Source organism: Octopus sinensis, linkage group LG23 (genome assembly GCF_006345805.1).
Source record: "Octopus sinensis linkage group LG23, ASM634580v1, whole genome shotgun sequence".
Taxonomy (NCBI): Eukaryota; Metazoa; Mollusca; class Cephalopoda; order Octopoda; family Octopodidae; genus Octopus; species Octopus sinensis.
This window is the reverse complement of record NC_043019.1, coordinates 29,703,134-29,724,534: the sequence shown is the minus strand read 5'-3', so window position 1 is coordinate 29,724,534 and position 21,401 is coordinate 29,703,134. Positions and strand designations below refer to the sequence as shown.

The 21,401-nt window shown below is 36.3% G+C and overlaps 1 protein-coding gene across 2 annotated transcripts in view; it reads right to left on the bottom strand.

The window, feature by feature from the left end:
* Positions 1 to 21,401, bottom strand: part of LOC115223502 (RNA polymerase-associated protein LEO1) — a 56,504-nt gene that overhangs the window by 13,328 nt on the left and 21,775 nt on the right. The window contains exons 2-6 of one of the 2 annotated variants that reach the window (XM_029794117.2): positions 9,570 to 9,638; positions 6,784 to 8,136; positions 5,484 to 5,615; positions 3,716 to 3,789; positions 2,752 to 2,945 (exon numbers count right to left, since the gene is read on the bottom strand). In XM_029794117.2, coding sequence (XP_029649977.1) covers positions 2,752 to 2,945; positions 3,716 to 3,789; positions 5,484 to 5,615; positions 6,784 to 8,136; positions 9,570 to 9,638 — 1,822 coding nt within the window. The remainder of the gene's footprint in view (positions 1 to 2,751; positions 2,946 to 3,715; positions 3,790 to 5,483; positions 5,616 to 6,783; positions 8,137 to 9,569; positions 9,639 to 21,401) is intronic. The other variant, XM_029794118.2, reaches the window with a different exon arrangement.

The following is a 21,401-nucleotide window of genomic DNA, read 5'->3' as shown; positions in this document are numbered from 1 at the left end:
AACAACAACAACAAAGGCGACCAAATACCATTTTGTATGACCAAACTTCCTTTATATGAATGTGCTTAGCATAAAATAACCCAGCATATTATTTATAGGTATGGAAGTGTCGGTTTTATCTGCAACCTTTGACATAAACCTCTTCCACTAAATTATGGAGATGAGAAGAATAATTCTGAATGTATTATTCCAACAGATGGAATAATAATAATAATAATAAGAAGAAGAAGAAGAACAAGAACAACAACAATAACTCCAGCGTCACTTTGATGGTGTGTTCTGCTCTCTCACTCAATAATAATAACAATAATAATAATAGTAATAATAATAATAATAATAATAATAATAATAATAATAATAATAATAGTAGTAATAATAATAATAATAAGAATAACAATAATAATAATAATAATAGTAATAATAGTAACAATAATAATAATAATAATAATATAATAATAGTAATAATGATAATAATAAGAAGAAGAATAACAACAATAATAATAATAACAACCAAAGCATCACTTTGATGGTGTGTTCTGCTCTCTCACTCATTAACAACAACAATAATAAAAACAGATGGAATAATAAAAAAAGAGAGGAAGAGAGAGAGAGAGATGAATGAAGTGTTATTTAATGTGGGATGTCCAAATTAGCTGCAAGTGAATTATTATGTATGAACTGGCTGTTACTTCCTTTGTTCCACACACACATCACTCATTTTAAAACAAGACACCATCGGATGAGCAAAACAGGAAAAATACACCCACCCCCACTCCTTACTCATAATGATCTCTCTACTTATATACACACACACTCATACACATGTAAAGACAAAACCAAATCCATACCTCCCACGCACGCTAACATAAAACGCATTCCCACCCTGTGAAGCGGGTGGGGTGAGGGTGGGGTTCACGCAACCAGTTGGGAATACCAGCCAAATCTACCTCCCTCAAAGCACACTCCATGTCTTAACCCTTCAGCATTCAGATTTCGAATGTAATGCTTATTTATTGACACTCCTTTGAATTAATCATGTATTATCTCATAGCTTCAACATTTCGATGAGGCGTTTGTTTATTTTTAGAATGACATTGTAGGGTAGTGTGAGAGGCCACATCTGGTCAGCTAAGATGTTAAAAGCTTAAAAAAATGAATGGACAAAGTAGTTCTAGAAGTACAATATATACTTTATAAAAGATAACAGATATATTACACACACACACATACATAAATAAATACAGACATATATATGGATATAAATTTTATCAATTAACAGCCAGTGCTGGCTGAATGGTCCCGAGCTGGTGGCATGTAAAAAGCACCATTCGAGCATGGTTGTTGCCAGTACTGCCTGACTGGCTTCTGTGCCGGTGGCACGTAAAAAGAACCATTCATGTGTGGCTGATACCAGTACTGCCTGACTGTCTCTCGTGCCGGTGGCACGTAAAAAGCACCCACTACACTCTTGGAGTGGTTGGCATTAGGAAGGGCTTCCAGCTGTAGAAACATTGCCAGATCGGATTGGAGCCTGGTGTAGCCTTCTGGTTCATCGGCCCTCAGTCAAACCGTCCAACCCATGCCAGCATGGAAAGCAGATGTCAAACGGCGATGACGATGTCTGAAAGAGCTGAAGACGAACATCTTTATTTGGCTAAGTCCTTGTCAACTGTTTCAAGTTTCACTTGAAGAGGATAATGAGGGTGGAGAGGTAAGTCTTGCCTTCGAGCAAATTTGTTGAAATATGGACAAGAAGCTCAAAAACAGTCTGAGTGAACGGGCCTGTTCAGTGCATGAACCTGTAAGCCGAGGAGAGGGCACCTGCCCTAGTGGTCAGTGAATACCACTTTTTACTGCAAATAAATTTGGTATTTACTTGCTGTAAAAAGATAATATACGATTTTAAACTGGAGGAAGGAAGAAAATTTTGAAGTGTTTTGTAATTTTGATATTCATAAGGACATGTTGAATTCTTGAAGCAATACAATGGTCAATTATTATATTGCTTTTTGATTGTTCCTTTTATAAGATTTCTAAATATTTCCTGACTGTAGGATGGATTATGTTTTTGTTGTCTTCAAATTTCCTTGTTAAAGAGTGCTGGTACCATGTAGAAAGCACTCGGTACACTCTGTAAAGTAGCTGGTATTAGAAATGGCATCCAGCCATAGAGACCATGTCAAAGCAGACAGTAAAGTCTGATGCAGTCTTCTGGCTTGCCAGCTCCTGTCAAACAGTCCAATCTATGCCAGTATGGGAAGTGGACACTAACCCTTTTGCAGTTAAACCAGCCGTATCTGGCTCACATATTCTACATACTTTATACTCAAACCGACCAGATATGGCCTCTCACACCAACATTACAATGTCATTCTAAAAATAAACAATCACATCGTTAAATTCTTGAAGCTACAAGATAAAGTAGGATTAATTCGAAATGACGTGAATAAATAAACATTACATTTGACAGAGTAATCTGAAAGCCAGAGGGTTAAATAATGATGATGATGATGATGATGAATGCTTATTAAAGTATTATTTTGTGAATAAAAGTAATTATGAACAGTTTACTGCTGAGATTCATTTGGTATGATGCTAAATTTATTGACGATGCATTAGCTGACAATGAAATTACAGGCAATGTATTTATCGCAGTATAATTAACCAGTAATGATTTCACAGAGAACCAAATAATTGTTGTGGATTTGAGTTTAAAAATAAATGAACAGATATAAGATGTGAATAAATAACCTTGTTTCAACACTGAGGAAATTTGGTAGTTTGACATAATGAAGGGATTTGCCTAGTTTGGTAACAATACGTGGAATTTCAACTTCAATCATTGTCTCCGGAGGTTCCTCTTCTGGTGGGGCCGCAGTTCCTGCTTCTCCATCGCCTTCACCTTCTCCTCCTTCTTCATCTTCATCTTCAATTAAAGGTTTTGTCTGGGATAGAATATGATACAATGGGTAAGATGAAGACTCCTCTGAGAAGAAAAGGGTCAGAAAAAAACAAAACAGACCCCAACATAATGGCTGGGCTCCAGCAAAGATACAACCTACTGATTGACTGGAATAAAACAGCAAATATTTAGCTAGAAATGTTAGTGTGTTCAAGTGAATATTAAATCCTTCTTTATATTTATTTATTTTGACCAACTTTAAATATACTTCATTTTTGTATCTGGTTTGCAGATTCTTTATGGGAATCTGCATGTTGAAACAAATTTTGTTGTGTCTAGGCAGAGTCAAGATGGAATTGAACCAGTGCGTGTGTGAATTATACTGGTATAATGACTCTTCCTAGCTACAACAAAATTTAAATAGACTCTTATACTGTAAGTAGATGTCAGCATGTGTAGAGTAGTAGGCAAAATAGCTTGTGCTTTTTGGTTATATCTTCTTTATGCTTTGAGTTCAGATCATAGCTATGACTATGATATCTTTCATTGAGTCTGAGCATTATAAAATAAGTCATCTATGCCTTAAAAGGCATGTCTCAGTATGGCTGTTGTCCAGAGACAGAAAACAATAAAAGAAATAAGAGAATATCTAATTCATTCCCAAGATCCAAAGAATGAATATGGTATATTCTCTGACTGGCTTCAGTAAATGAACTGTGGCCATACTGCCATACTGGGGCACTGCTTTCAAGATTTCTTGTAGTTAAAATTCCAAAATGTTCTTTGTCCATAACAAAAGAAAAAAAAAATTACCGTTTTACTTTCTTCGTCTTTATCTTCATCTGAGGAGACGTCATCCATATCACCAAATATAGCATCTGCTGTGGCTGGTAGACAAAGGAAGAAGAAAAACTAAGTACACATATATCGCCACATCATCAACATTTGAATATCCACTTTCTCATACTTGCATAGGTTGGATGGAGTTTATTGAAGCAGATTTTCAATGGCTAGATGCTCTTCCTATCACCAAGCAAGGTAATATCTCCACATGACCAGAATATCCTTGCAGAATATTGGAAACTAGCACTATGACCCAGCAACGCCGGGTCATAGTGCTAGTGCATGTGCACATACACGCGAGTACTGTCCAAATCTCCGACCAATCACATACAGCTAGCTGGCATTCAATTGGCGTATCAAGTTTCGGGCATTTTGATTGGGTTTTGGATAGAAAATTCACAAAAAAGTCACTTCTATTGATTTTTTAATGGCTTTGCGAAGTGACTGGGGAAATGTAAAGATGTGCACGACCCCCCCTTGGACGGTTTTGAATGACCATAGAAAGTGCGAGCCCTCTAACTGAAAAATTGTGGATTTGTATAAAGGACACACACACAGACAGACATTTTGCCGTTTATATATATAGAGATGACAGTGCTTGTGTGACAGTGACAATCATTTGGAACTATTATGCATTGTCAAGACAAAGACACACACACAACAAGCTTCTGTTTAGCTTCTGTCAACCAAGCCCACTCACAAAGCTATGGTCACCCCAGGCCTACATACAGTAAGAGACATTTACCTAAGGTCCGATCCAATGAGACTGAACCTGGAACTATGTGGTTGGGAAGCAAACTTGTTACCACACGGCCATCCTGTGCATGTGATAATGATAATACACACACACATACATACTCTTTTACTTGTTTCAGTCATTTGACTGCGGCCATGCTGGAGCACCGTTTTTAATCGAGCAACTCGACCCCGGGACTTATTCTTTTGTAAGCCCAGTACTTATTCTATCGGTCTCTTTTGCCGAACCGCTAAGTAACGGGGACATAAACACACCAGCATCGGTTGTCAAGCAATGCTAGGGGACAAACACAGACACACAAACACACACATACATATATATACATATATACGACAGGCTTCTTTCAGTTTCCGTCTACCAAATCCACTCACAAGGCATTGGTCGGCCTGGGGCTATAGCAGAAGACACTTGCCCAAGGTGCCACACAGTGGGACTGAACCCGGAACCATGTGGTTGGTTAGCAAGCTACTTACCACACAGCCACTCCTGCGCCTATACATACACACACACACAAACATACATACACACACACACAAACAAATGCACAAATGAAAGGAAACAGCAATCAAAGTGTTTCAGAGTTTAATTGTATTAACAGTCTGACTCAGAACCATATTACGTGATGTTTCACACAAGTCAGAAAAGACACTCCTGTTTGTTTGGATAAAACAGTTTTACCCAAAATATGTCACAAAAATTCTCTGTACATTCTAGAGCAGGCACATGCAACCTTTTTCAAGAAATGGGCCACATGAGACATGGCTCATCATCATTGTTTAAAGTCTGCTTTCCATACTGACATGGGCTGAACAGTTTGACGGGAACTGGGCAGGCAGACGACTGTGCCAAACTTCTGTGTCTGTTTTGGCGTGGTTTTTATGGCTGGATGCCCTTCCTAACACTAATAAAAAGAAAAATTCAATGCAATGAAAGGTTTTAAATATACATTTAGTTGAATATGTAATGAGAAAATAATTTTACCAAGGTTATTCTCATCATCAGAACTTTTCCTTTTGTCGTCACCATCCTCTTCATCACTAGAAATCTGTTGCTTCTTTTTTCTCATCCTTCCTTCTGACTCACTGTCAGCACTGCTTGCATGAGATTCAGCATCTGATAGAGAATGGTTAACACAAAATTCTGTAACATCTCCTCACTTAAATATATGGAAAATATTACTGTATGTTCTGGCATAAAGGCAAAATTTTTTAGACATAAGATTTACAGCCAAAAATAAAAGGTAGGTTGACTTGTACACCAAGACGACTTTGGAGGACCAAAAATTATCTGATAGAGAATGGATAACACAAAATTCTGTAACATCTCCTCACTTAAATATATGGAAAATATTACTGAATTTTCTGGCATAAAGGCAAAATTTTTTAGACATAAGATTTACAGCCAAAAATAAAAGGTAGGTTGACTTGTACACCAAGACGACTTTGGAGGACCAAAAATTCTATGTGAAATGCAGCAGTATTTGGAAAAATAGTGACGATGTTTGAGTGTTTATACTGCATGCGACATGACTTATTATCAGGCAAGTCACACTACTAACAAAATGCAATGTAATTTTTTTGTTAGACATACCATACAGAAACTCCCACAGGTGGCAGGTCATCCATAACAAGTATAAATTCAAAAATTTATTTTCAAATTTAATGAATGGAAAAATATTCTTAATTTTGAAAAGGAGACTATTTCAAACTTGAAAGTTAACATCAGCTAACCAGATGTTAGACAAAAATTGTTAAAGACAGGATTAAACGGCTGCAATTTTGTTTTCAGAGAAAGGTCCTTTCTACTACTAACTGCTCAGTAGTGAAGTAGGATGGTTATATTGGCTCAGCCAGGTAAACTAGAACCAGCAGAGTTATGTACCTTCATTGAAAGAGATATAACACACTGGCTGAAATAAGATTTGAACTTCTGACCACGTAATGAGTAGTCCAGCACCTTAACTATAGAGAGACATTGTGAACAAATTAAAAAGCATGCACTAATGAGGGATACTTTATGTGGTCATTCGATCTGCTAGAAACAGCAGTCAAATCTCCCTTAAATCACATCAAAGTGTTTTATAACAAGATTGCATTGGACAGAGTAGTCTCATATACAGAAACATAGACTGATCATGGCTGGAATGTCACTGATCATGTCTTTTGAATTGATGCTAATTTGGTGTTAAACAACAGTAATTAAAATTCAGTATTTAATTATTATTAACTACGTTAAACAGAGTTTCAAAACAAACTATGAAGAATGGTAAATTGGAACTTACCAGACAGTTTTCGTTTCTTTTTCTTCTTCCGATACTCAGCACCAGAATCGTCACTGTCAGCTTTACCACTGCCAGCATCAGACTTGTTCTCATCATCACTGTGATCTTTGGCACTGCTGGCTACAGAACCTTTATCTGACTTGGCATCATCATCACTGCCTCTTCTCACACTTCCATTGTCTGACCCCTTGTCGGAGATATGGCCTTCGTCATCGCTGCCCCTTTTTGCACTTTCATATTCTGATCCTTTGTCGGAGACATGGCCTTCGTCATCAGACTTGTGTTTATCCACCTCCAGATCATCATCACTACCAGCTCTTTCAGATACCTTTTCTTCGTCTGATCTCTCTTTATCTTCAGTATCAGTTACAGACTTTCTCCTCTCAACACTACTAACACTCTTCTCATCATCACTTCTGTTATCATCTTCTCGACTTGCCTTATCAATTTCCATTTTATTATCATCGTCATCATCATCTTCAGGCGCACTGTCTTTATCGCCAGCATGGCTAGCTGCATCACTGCGAGCCACTGATGGTGGAGGGCTCTGATCACTCCGAACAGAAGCAGCGCGGCTTTCATTGCTCTCAGCGGGAGAAGCTGGCCTACTACCGTCACTATGTGGTGAAGCAGGTCGGCTGATATTACTACCCGCGGGTGAAGCTGGTGTACTTGCATCACTACCTGCTGGCGACCCTGGTTTACTGACATCACTCTGTGCAACAGAAGGTGCTTGACTGCCCTCACTTGGTGCTGGGGACCCAGGTCGACTACCATCACTTTGATTAGAAGATCTGGCTTCACTGGCATCACTTTGGTTGGGAGAGCCAGGACGACTGGAATCACTAGCTGGGGAGCCTGCCCTACTAGCATCACTTTGAACAGGAGAGGCTGGCTGACTGCCATCACTTCCTGCTGGAGAAGCAGGTCTACTTACATCACTCGCTTCAGGTGAACCAGGCTGGCTAGCGTTACTAGGAGCTGGAGATGCAGCTTGGCTACCATCTACACTGGGACTTTGAGGGGCTGAACTGGCTTCACTCTTTGCTGGACTGCTTGCTCTGCTGCTCCGCTGGCTCCCACGATCACTTTCAGCAGGGCTGCTACCTCTAGACCTATCTCCACTACCACTACGAACTGATGAAGCAGCAGACCCTGCAGGGCTACCAGACCTGCTACGATCACTTCTGGCTGGACTCCCGGGTTCAGAACCGCTCTCTCTTGGAGATCCAGGTGCACTGTCTGAGCCACTTTCTTGGCCACTACCAGCTCCGCTCTTCGCTGAAGCTGCTGCAGAACGAATGCTTCCTTCATTATCTGAACCGGAATCTGCATTTGACCCAGAACCACTTCCTAGATTATAAAACGAGAACAAAGAAGAATAACAAAATTATAAGCAAAAAATATCAACTAAATGTTTTATAGAGAAGATTTTTGCTCCTTAAATTTTAAAATACTGAACATCAACTATATCACTTTAACAAACAAGAAGGGGTTACATTTGATGTACCTTTAAATTTCAACACATAAAGAGAAGTATAGATTAACCCTTCAGATTAATGTAAAATTGTTTTTATTATAACATACAAAAACAAACAAACACACACACACACACACATGAACAAAAGTAGCTTCTACACAGTTACTCAACCTCCAAGAAATAACAGTGAAATCTCTATCACATAACACCCTACCATCTTAAAAATAAGGAAGGGCACATTAAATAATGTAGTGCATTTTAAAATGTGTGCAGGTATGTATTAAGAATGTTCACTTCACAATCACATGGTTCAGAGTTTCCAATCACTATGCAGGACCTTGGAGAAGTATCTGTTACCATAGGTTTCATTTTATCAAAGCCAACTCTGAGTGAAATTTGTTAAGACAGAAATTATACACAAGGCAGAGGTCAGCCTGGGGCTATAGTAGAATACACTTGCCCAAGTTGCCACACAGAGGACCGAACCTAAAACTATGTAGTTTTAAAGAGAAATTCTTAATGATGCAGCCATGTACCTCTCCAATGTAAAACCTGCAGTTCCATGTAATTACTGGTATTGTTGCTTGGACCTGTCACTAGGTACTAATCACAGAGACTCCAAGAGTGGTACTCATGTTGTACAAGTGTTGTACCACTATAATTCAATGATGTACAAATGTTTTTATGGTGACCTCATTTGTCATTCCATCTACTGAAAGTTCTATGGCAATGGAAGAATGGTGACATATGCAAACCTGTCACCTATGCTTTAAGCCATGTAGATCTGCAACAAGACTGAACAGTCATCTGAGAGGCCATGGATGGGAAGTCAGAAATGTCACTGACAACGCAGATACACAAGGAGATGGCTATCATCTGTAAAGATGGAGTAGTCACCATAAGATATATACATACATACACACACACACTAACATATATATATATACACACACACACATATATATATATTACACACACACAATGGGGTTCTTTCAGTTTCCGTCTACCAAATCCACTCACAAGGCTTTGGTTGGCTCAAGGCTATAGTAGAAGAGACTTGTCCGAAGTGCCACACATTGGGACTGAACCTGGGACCATGTGGTTTGGTAAGCAGGCTGCTTACCACACGGCCACTCCTGCACACACACACACATACATATATATATATATATATATATATATAAATAAGCTTTCAACAAGTAGAAGTAACTTATTTATTTATTTTTTTTTAACACTGTGTTAAAGTCATACAATTGATATTTGCACAGAAAAACCAAATCAGTATAAAGAATTAGTTTTATTTTACCAGATTTTTCATCACCTGAGCCACTGCGCTGACTTAAGGGACTGGCAACAGGACTCGCAGGTCCTGATCCTGTGGAAAAAAGAAAACAAAAACAGGTTAGGTTACTAGTTAATATATATATATATGTAAATATAGGGAGAGTTTACGAAAAAAACAAAAGACGAAGACAGGTGGTGTACAAAACAAACAGATGTATTAGTATAACGCTCAGGAATAGAAAAAGTCTACGCTCTTCTACAGAAAGGGACACAGAAAAAACAAGGAGAGAAAAAAAAATGTGTGTAGGGGCTAACGATCTATCATGAGCAGCATCTAGGAGGGAAGGCAGACTTGAAACTGAAGGTGGCGATAGGGAAGACTGACTGGATTATGGTGAAGAATGTTCCAGTTGAGCCAATCAACATAACAACCTGCCTGCGAAATTTGTGTGCAAGTGGTTGAGCAATCCATAGACACATCAAATGTAACAACCTGGCCCTTTGAACTACAGATACAACTCATTTTTGCCAGCTGAGTAGAGTGGAACAGCATCAAGTAAAGTGTCTTGCTCAAGGATACTACGAACTGCTGGGAATCATCATCATCATCGTCATTTAACGTCCGTTTTCCATCCTAGTATGGGTTGGATGGTTCGACCGGGGTCTGGTAAGCCATGGAGGCTGCACCAGGCTCCAGTCTGATTCGGCAATGTTTCTACAGCTGGATGCCCTTCCTAACGCCATCCACTCCGTGAGTGTAGTGGGTGTTTTTTACGTGCCACCGGCACAGGAGCCAGAGCAGGCTGGCAAACGGCCACGATCGGCTGGTGCTTTTACGTGTCACCGACACGGACGCTAGTAACTGCCATGCTCGAACAGTGCTTTAACGTGTCACCAGCACTGGTGTCTTAACTACAACAATTACCATTCGAATTTTTGATGTTGACGAACTTGACTCAACAGGTTCCTCAAGAAAAGCCGGTCACTCTACGATCCAAATCAAACTCACAAATTCATGACAGTGAGCCAAAATATACTAACTACTAAGCCATATACCTTTACTGGTAGTGAGGAAGAAACTATAACACATAAAGCACAGACTATCTGATGACACGCAGTTCCATCTACTCAATTTAATATTTCACTCTTAAGGCTTAGACTGATACAAGATAATGACAGAAAACACTTGTGTAAAGTGCTGTATACAGGTGGGATTGAATCTAGAATTACACGAAGATGGAGAAGTAACCTTAATTATATGGCATTCTCCCTGCACCATATCTCATTTACCTTAGGAGCCACAGAAGTTAAATGGATGATTTCTTTTTGATTGCAAATTAACTCTTTTGTCAGCATTTTCTGTTGAAATAGACTCTTTTTCTATCAATTAATTTTGAAAATAATGAAAAAATTAGCAAAATAATTTTGTCACTATTAAGCGGATGCCTGGAGCATAAATTAACATGGAATCTTGAGGGAAGGTTTTTTTTTAAAATTCATATCACTTTAACCTGTTTGTTACCATATTTCTGTCGAAATACACCGCTTATGTTTTAACTAATTTCGAAAATAATGAAGAATTTATTAAAATAGTTCCTTCCTTATTAAGCTGGTGTTTGCAGCATAAATTAAGGTTTTAGTTTAAATCATTTTAAAACAGAAAGCTTGTATCATAGAACCATGAGTGGATTGAGGCAGGTTGGTACCATAAGGGTTAAAACAGGTACTTTATATAATAGACCCAGGGACAGTCTCAGTTGGACTGGTACCAAAAAAAGTTTAAAATCTTCCCAAAATACTGCCTTAGAAATACACTGAATGACTTTTATCTGGTAAATCCTATGGTACAGAACAACTGCTAGACCAGAGCAGGGCATACATACAGCTGTTAGGTCACATCTATTTTTTTCAGAATTTCTAGTGATAGTATTCTAATCCATTAATCAATGCTTCAGGAAGGTTCAGAAGGATAGGGGAGGGGAGGGGAGGAAAGGAAGGAAGGGTAGGTGGAGAGTTACTCTTAATTGTCATAATTGACACATTCCTCTGTACAATATTTTATCATCCAATCTCCATCCACTCACTCATCCAGAACTGTTTCAAGCACTACAAAAGCTAAAAGAACAACAAAATATATATTGATTACATTGAACTAACTTAACCCTCCTTGTACTCAATCACCTCCTCCTACTCCAACACACAAGTCAACTGCTTTATCAGTTAAAGCACACAAGCCTGCTCCCTGCTTCATCCATAATAACAAATGCAAGGAATATTTAATATTGCCTGAGGTGGTATTTTTTTCAAGACAAAAAGCTGTTGATAAAAAAAAATATAAAAAAAAAAACGATACACAAATAATATGAGATGGAATTATTTGAAAGAAAACAGAAATGAGCCTTTTTTGTTTTGTTTTGATAAAAAGGAAAGATAGTAAATTAATAATTTAAAATCCAGTTTACTGAACGACTCCCTTAAAGGGAACCATAGCAACTAGTTTTGAAGTGTGCTGACAGTTTTGCAAGAGGTGTTAATGAGATTTTTCTGCTGTTTTATTATTATTATTTTTTTTTAAAAAGGGTTACAGTAAGGTAAACAATTAGGAAGTGGAAACCAAAGAAGAGGAGGTGACAAGTTTTTAGAACTATAAACTAAAACAATTCCAAATTATTGCTTAACCCTTTTGCTGTATAAATCAGATATATCCTATCAAAATTTCATTACCCTTAACAGTGGAAAGCAGTTCCATACACCGATCTAACTTTCTGTTGAATGTCATGTTTGAAACTATTTTCTCTTAAGATATGGCAAATTTACTGAAGCAATGTGACTTGCAGAAAATACCAGTTATTCTTTTAAAGATATTTAACATCATTACTGGCATAAACATGTAATTTAATTTCATAGTGAAAGGGTTAAGGGACCTTGTCAAACCAGTGATCAAAGACACTTCAACCATGACTGTCCTACTTTTTTTTACTAGTTACACTGAATTCAAGACCACATGATCCAATGTCTCCTATTTTTACTTTAACCCTTTTACTGCAGAAATCAGATATACCCTATCAGAAATAAAGAAGCATAAAATTAAAATTTAACAAAATTAAAAAGAGGTTTTTATTAAAAGCTATAAAGTAAAAGGATATGAAAAATAAAAACTATAAAAATATTATAGAAAAAAAAAGGACCATCTGTATTTACCAGTTCCAAAATGTAAAAAACATTGAAGTTAAAACTGAAAGACTCATCCTTGTCTTACAAATGACTAGTTTAAGACATAACTCTTCTATTTCGCAATTAAAGCATTGCTTAAATTTAAAATTTAAATAAAAAATAATAATAATAATAATGAATTTATTGTGTACAGTGCTTAGGTGCACTACAACTAATCAGAAAAAGTAACCGAAACTGCATGAACAGTACATAGAATATGCACAAGAAGTGAACAGGTAAAAAGTCTTAAAATAAAGAAAGGAGGAAGATATGGGGATAGGGAGCATCAGGTGTACTGGTGGTGAATTTCAGGAAGCATGGCAGTTTTGAAGGATGTAGTGGTATCAACAGCTAACAACTGATGGAGGTAATTTATTCCATACTTAAGCAATTCTAAGTGTGTAAAAATGTAAATATGAAATTTTACATTAACCTATTTATTAATGGAAATCAAATATATTCACTCAAAATTTGATTACCCTTAACTGAAAGTATTTTTTTATTAAGATATTTCAAGTCTGAGACAATGAGAGTTGCAGAAAATACCAATTCTATTTTTTGGTAGATATCTAATATCATTACTGAAATAGTTGAAATTTAATTACATAGTGAAATGGCTAAATGAAATGTAAATTATATTGTAAAAGCATGTAAAAACTATTAAAGAAACATATCTATAGAACAGGGTTATATCAAAAGTCTGAATCCAAAATTTGTTGATAGGAACAAAATTGCTTCTACCAGACTCTCTTTCATGGAAACCCTTCAATCTAATTTATTGGGTTGTCCGGAAAGTTCATGCCGATATATGAACCATTTTGTTGTACAATGCGTCTCCATCTTTCCTTTAACTTGAAAATACCCTCTTCCCAGAATTGAGCTGGTTTCATGGCAAAGAATTCATCAAGGTATCTTTTTACGTCATCCAAGGAATTGAAATTTTTACCATCAAGACTATTCTGCAGAGACCTGAATAAGTGGAAATCCGAAGGAGCAATATCTGGTGAATATGGAGGGTGGGGTAACACATCCTAGCTGAGCTGCAGCAATTTTTGTCTGGTTCCCAAAGCATCAAGTGCCGAAAATGAACTTTTTTATCTTCCATTTTAAAGGGTTACAGAATTAACAAGGGGTTATAGGAACATAAACCTTCTTCCATGAAAAGATAGCTTAAACTGTGCTCTAAATGGAGGTGTAGTCAAATCCTATTTTATGGACTCAATCATGTTCTAAATTAGGTCGAAAAGTAAGCTATCATAAATCAGCACAAACTTTCCAGACAACCCAATAGTTAATTTTCAATGTAGAAAGCAGTTAAATTAATATCTGTGAAAATGGGAATTTTAATGCATTATATAACAACAATTTGTGAATGCACATAGTTGAGTGGTTAGCGTGTTGCACTAATGATCACAAAATTGTGGTTTCAATTTCCAGACTGGCAGTATGTTGTGTTCTTGAACAAAACACTTCATTTTACATTGCTCTAGCCTTCTCAATTGTAAATGGGTACCCTTGCAACAGACTGATGCTTCGTTCAGCGGGAATGTTGGCCTGCCTGGCATCATTTGAAAGCTACTACAATGTGAGGAAGTGCATTGTGATCAGGAGTGTATAACAACATTTGAAAGTCTGGCCGACACAGTAATATTACAATTTATATTTATATGGAGTTGGAGTATTTTAACTAACCAAGATTCCACAGCCCTGGCTCAATGTCCTTTGAATTAGTAACATATTGCGGAATATGTAAACCACAAAGGGTGGCCACTTTATGTGTGTGTGTGTTGTAGCTTGCCTGAAGCATTGTAGAACAGAAGTAGAAAATCAAAAGGGGAATAAAGAAAACTTTTACATTTTGGGAACAAAAGCCTACCTTCAAAAGAAAGCAATTCAAGAAATGTATAACAAAATTATGTAAAATACACATTTCCTGGACTGCTTTCCTTTTGAAATAGGCCTTTGTACCCAAAATATAAAGTTTTTTTTTTTGCAAAACTTTCTACATTGTTAGAAGCTTTTTTTTATTTTCCTTTTCATTTTAAGTATAATTAAGTGTGTGGGTGTGTGTGCATGTGCACGCACATATGTCTGTTGTAGTCTCAAGTGCAGTGTGCCTAGGAAAAAGGACAGAAAGATCACAACAGGAATGTTTTTCATAGGTGTGCCTAATCAGGGTCGAGCCAATCCCGAGTTGGCCTTTTACCATTCACACTGTTTTGTCCAAAGTAAAAAGGTAGAGACTCGCTCTGAAATACAAGTCTGGGCAAAGTTGTTTATGGGAGACCAGCAGTCGCCCCTGCAACTGATGTTATCAAAGGGAAAGTCAAAGGCCGATACAGCTTGGCACCATTGATGTCGCAACTCATTTCAACAGATGAGTGAACTGGAGCAACATGAAATAAAATGAATTGCTCAAGAACAACACAGCCTGGTCTGAGAATCGAACTCACAACCTCATGATTGTGAGCCCAACCATTAACCCTTTCATTACTGTATTTATTTTGAGATGCTCTGTGTTTCTTTCAATTACTTCAAATATAACAAAGAATTTAGTAAAATAACTTAGTTATCATTCAGCTAGTGTTAGGAACATCAATTGTGACTGAGGTTTGGTGGAAGATTTTAATTCAAAACTTATGAAAACAAGACATTTGTACTCAGAACCAGAGCCGGTTTCAGCCGGGTTGGCAACAAAAGGGTTAAGTCATGTACCTTCACAAAAGTAATGGTTATTTATTCACATTCTTTTTAATTAATCAAGCATTATTTTGTAGTCTTGAGATTTTGATGAGGTAACTTAATTTTTACAATGATATTGTAGAGTTATTTTGAGAAGTCAGATCTGATCAGTTTGAACATAAAACAGAGAATATTTTAGCCGGATATGGCCAAATGTGGCTGGATTAAATGCTTAAGGTTTAAACAACAACAACAACAGCTGGTTCTGCAATATCCTCCTTGATGGCCTTTTCAAATACTGTATTTTGTAGAATACCAGTCAAGTTTTTCAGACCAAAATTTACAGCCAATAAAGAATAGGTCTACTTATACACCAAGATGACTTTGGAGGGCCAAAAATTCCATGTGAGATGCAGTAGAATTTGGAGAGACATTGATGATGCTTACACTATATACATTGACTTGTATGCTGGAAAATATGGCAAATAAGATTTAATACCATTAACCCTTTCGTTACCAACCCGGCTGAAACCGGCTCTGGCTCTGGCTCTTTAGTACTAATGTCTGGTTTTCAAAATTTTTGAATTAAAATCTTCCACCAAACCTTAGTCACAATTTATGTCCCTAACTCTAGCTTAATGATAACGATGTTATTTTACTTAATTCTTTGTTATATTTAACATAATTAGAAGAAACACTGAGCATTTCAAAATAAATTCAGTAACGAAAGGGTTAATAATAAGTGATATATATAGAGGTAGTCTCTAAAAGGAACAATTGTTATAAGAGGGGGCGCTAAAAAATTCCTGGCTTTAAGGGTATTACAAAAGGCCTGGCTGGAGGCACAACCTTCTGAATTCTTTTACAGGGCTTAGAAAACCTGGAGGGCTCCTGCAATAAGTGTGTGAATCTGAGAAGGTAATATATTTAATAAAAATCATAATTAACTGATTCTTCTGTATTTTCTTTTACCCAAAGCCAAGAACTTTTTAGCACATCCTTGTAAGTCAAGCATTTTCTAGCAATTTTTTAAGATTTAAAACACAGAGCAGCTGAAGATGGTAGTTCTAGAGAGGGCTTAAGCTACAGTAAAATCAATGTGACAAGGATTTTCAATTATTAAGCAAGCCCAGGAAGTTTTACTCTTTCGTGATCTTCGTTTTCACATTTCTAAGATTAACCAGAGTGAGAGAGAGAGAGAGAGACACATACACACACACACACCATAATAAAGTGTTCATATTTTTAAATCTCAATCAAGATTGAAGAGTTAATTATTATATTTTTATATTTGAAACAGTAACGAGTATTTGAATGAGAATTTGACATCTGTACAGAAATATTGATTTTTTTTTCCACAAGACAAATGATTAGTTTCTGTGGGGAGGGAGAGAGAAAGACTGAATTAAACAATATTGGTTGTTGCTGTTTGTTAACCCTGAATTAGCCATACAGAGCAAATTTATGACAGAGACACTCTTGTTATAACTAACCTGACTTTTACACAGAATCTATCAGAGACACTATATCATCCAGTGCATTCTTTACTGAATCTTGTGAAGACACGAAGCTTAGTGGTTTGGGTCATGAGTTGGATTTCCTGGTGGCTTGCTGTGCTCTTCAGCAAGACACTTTTTATTTCTTGTTGCTCCAGTCCACTCAGCTGGCAAAAATGTGTTGTATTAGTAACTAGCACTATGACCTGGCAACGCTGGGTCATAGCATATACAGCTGCATGCATGCGCACATGTCCTAAACATGTCCCTATTACCAAAGACTGTATATATACATGTTATGTGGCAATTATGTAAAAAACTTTTTTGAATTCATAATATTCTATGTTACTTTTGACAATCTTTTTCCAAAGAGTGAAACCGGTTAAGTAAATAAACATCTTTTAAATTGCATTTTCAAACCTTCTTTCGTATATATTTATATATATATATACATATTCAGGATTAAATAAAAAGACAACAAATGGATTTATGACATACCTATGTGTGTGTGTGTATACATATATAATTTTAAAAAAAACTTAGTACAATCACAAATATAAGCATCTAAAATGAGGTTCCTCTGAAGAATCTCTGGAGTAATGTTACTTGAAGAATGCATAGCTCAGAGATCAGGGTGTGTTGCCATTGTGAGGTCACAACTCTGGTATGACAGACATGGGATAAGAACTGAAGGAAAGAATTGCAGGATGGCGGATTCAACTGGGAGGAGACCTAGGGGTAGACCAAGAATGAAATGGTTGAATCTTATCCATACTCTCAGTTGGTCATGCTTGGGAATCTAGCCGGAAAGTCTAATGAGGGTTGCTTCAGATAGGACCCTGAGGGGGGGGTGCCTGAATACTCTACTCCCACAGTCCTCCCAGTAATAATGGGTGGAGAAGATGAATGGATGAATAGAGGAATAAATGGCAAAATTAATACTACTGAGATAACAGAACTACATTTTCATCCCGTTTATCTATGCTGGTAAGTTATGCATATTTAGATATTTGCATGATGTGAAAATGTGTTTTTTTTTAATACACGGATGTCATCATTAATGTCGAGTCAAATTGATATTTAATTACCATTTCATTGAAGTAGATAGACAAAATGTGTATGTTATTAGTTTTAATAACCCATGTTAACTCTGATCCAACAGACTTATGATCAACGGTGTTCCAGCTATGACCAACCTATCTTATTTTCTGACATATGTAGGACTTCTTTATTCAATTTGGTCTTCTTCGAGGATGGTTTCAGGGAGATTTAGTTGTTAATTCTCTTAGGTTCATTAACCACATAGACACTCTCATTAGCTTATTGCTTAAGTCGATGCTAAACCAAGTGCATCCTGATCGACAACCGCTCCATTTTTTACAGCCAGTGTAAATACAGAACATTATTTAATGTGCCCTTCTTTATGATAAAGACTATACAGAGATTTGATTGCTATTTCTAGCAAGTCAAGCAATCATATACAGGTTCCCACACAGGCTTGCTTATATTGCCAACAGATGAGATAGAAGCCATAATTTTGAGGAGGGTAAATCACATTCAAACCAGCATGGCCTCTATTTCAGATATAGGACAATCTGTATCATCTAGTTTTACATCTGTGTATCTATACCTATCTATATATCTATTAATATGTACATACCAAGGCAGCTTTCCACATACACACACACAAACATACATACATACTTGTACATGAGAGCTATGATCTTGCACTCTACCAGCATTCTTGTATTATATAAATATATAGGATTCTGCATTATCTGATACATATATATATTTCTCTTACTCTTTCCCATATAAAATATCTTTGAGACTTGAACATTTTCTCTTCCAAATTTTTTTTTTTTTTTTTAACAAATCTATATTTAGAAGAGCAACACCATTTTATCTCTTGAAGTTAATTCTCTATGATTCTCAAAACAAGAAAAAAAAGAGAAATGTTGGATAAAAAAAAATGTATAATTTATTGATATTTTAATCGAGAAATTGAACAGTGAGTATGCATGTGTGTGTGTACTAGTTTCAAATGCAAAGCAGTCTCGGCTTTCAGCAAGAGAATCCTCAAGAGACCATCCAAAAATTTAAGAGCTGATTCTGAAATGGAAATGGGTAGTTTTGACTAATTTATATGCAGAGAATTGAAGTTATTTAATGAAACCTTTCCAAGAATATCCAATTTATTTTCTGAACAAGTTTACTTAAAAATGTCCATTTATTTTGACGAAATTTGATTTACATTTATAATCTGAACATGCATTATTTTATAGGAAAGTCTAACCCTTTCATGAGCATACTTCTAATGAACGACATGGTTTTATCTATCAATTAGTTGGTTTGTTTTTGTTTATTTTAAAAACAAAGAAGAATCTGGTGAGATTCTGTAAAATAACTCCTTCATTAATAGGTATATATAAAGGAAGATTGTGAGTTCTGACATGAAATGAAAATAGAAAGTTACTCATCAAATTCGAATACATTTTTGAAAACAGGCTTAACCATTATTCATGCACATCCATCACGTGTCCACAGCAGCATAATCTTCACTCTTGAATACTACATTTGTAAAAAAATGTGTTTGTCTGTGCTCGGTGGTTTAAAATTTTGATACAAGGCCATCAATTTCAGGGAATGCCTAAATATTCCACCTGTGTTATGTTTAAACCAGCCAGGTCCGGCTTTTCACACCTACCCTACAATGTCACTCTAAACTATATATATAAAGCACATCATTGAAATCTCAACACGAGATATTGCAGGATTAATTCAAAACAATTAGAGAGTAATCTGAATGCTAAAGGGTTCAAGTAATCTAGTTCTACATTATCCTGGATAAACATGCTACTCACCCCCATTATTTTAAGATAGAAAGTAGGTGTTCTCAACCAATTTTTATCTATGGACCCCTTTGATTACTATTTTATTCTGGTGGGCCCCTCAAAGCCATTCTCTGTTTAAAAACTAGTTCTATGGAAACTTCTTTCAAAATTCCTATTTTGCTTTTCACCCATTAAGTTGTGTAGGTTGAACTATGTAAAATATTAGACAGAGAAGCCAAGCTGTTTCTTGCAATACATACTGATACATACATGTAAAGCAACATTTTCCCAAGGGCCCTTAAAATATTTACTGTACATCCCCAATTGCTTATTTTGTTGCGTGGACCCCTAAAAATCTTGTATGGACCCTCAGGGGCCATATGGACCCCAGGTGAGAACCAATGGTATAGAGCAGGGGTTCCCAACCATTTTTTACCTATGGACGCCTTTGAATACTATTTTATTCTGGTAGACCCCACCAAAGCCATTTGATGTTTGAGAACTAGTTTTATAGAAACTTCTTTCAAAATTCCTATTTAGTTTTTCACAGCTTGTATAAGTTAAACTATGTAAAATGTTTGGGAGAGAAACCTAGCTGTTTCTTGTATTATATACATCTACAGCAATACATACATCTAAAGCAAAATTTTTCCTGGGGGCCCTTAAAATAATGTTGTGGCTGCCAAATTTACTATTTTGTTATGTGGATCCCTGAAAATCTTATGTAAACCCTCAGGGGCCATATGGACCCCCAGCCGAGAACCGCTGATATAGAGTGTGAAGTGATGGAGATTAGGTAGCTATTTCTAGCAAATGAATGTGCTCATAGAGGTTCACTCGTTGGCTTGCTCATTGCCAAAGTAATTTGCATATATGGCTGGTAAACAAGTGAAGAGAAGAAATTAAATATAGTGCTACTTGGATATGAAATTCAAGCTGGTTGCCAATAATTTTTTTAATGTAAAAAAGATTAGCAATAAAAATGTTATTTATTAACTCTATCTTTAGTTGGCATACATTTTCAATGAAGATGAGATCACTCAAACTAAATGGATATTTTATGATTTTATGGATTGAATAAATTTATATAAAAAAATTGAATAAATTAAATAATTCATACAAAGATAAGGTGATAAGCTTTCTTAAAAATAACCCCAAAACAATTCTATCTCTTATGCTAACATGGTGAAAAATAAAAGGACATAAAACGAAGCTAATTTAAAAAATTTTCTTTTATGAAATGATTAATATAGGTGTGAAATTATGCATTTTGGAAAATGAACAAGCATGGCTTTTTGGTTGAGAAGTTTGCTTCCCAACATGTAGTCTGGGTTCAATTCTACAGCACCGCACCTTCGGCAAGTGTTTCTATTGTAGCCCTGGGCTATCCAAAGCATTGTGAGTGGATATGGTAGACAGAAACAGAAAGCTCATTGTATATATCTATGTGTACGTTCAAATTCCGCCGAGGTCGACTTTACCTTTCATCCTTTCGGGGTCAATAAATAAAGAAATAGTTTTGCACTGGGGTCGATGTAATCGACTTAACCCTTTAATGTTCATATTATTCTATCAAACATAATGCCTATTGATTCCCATTGATTTGAATTAATCATGCATTATCTCATA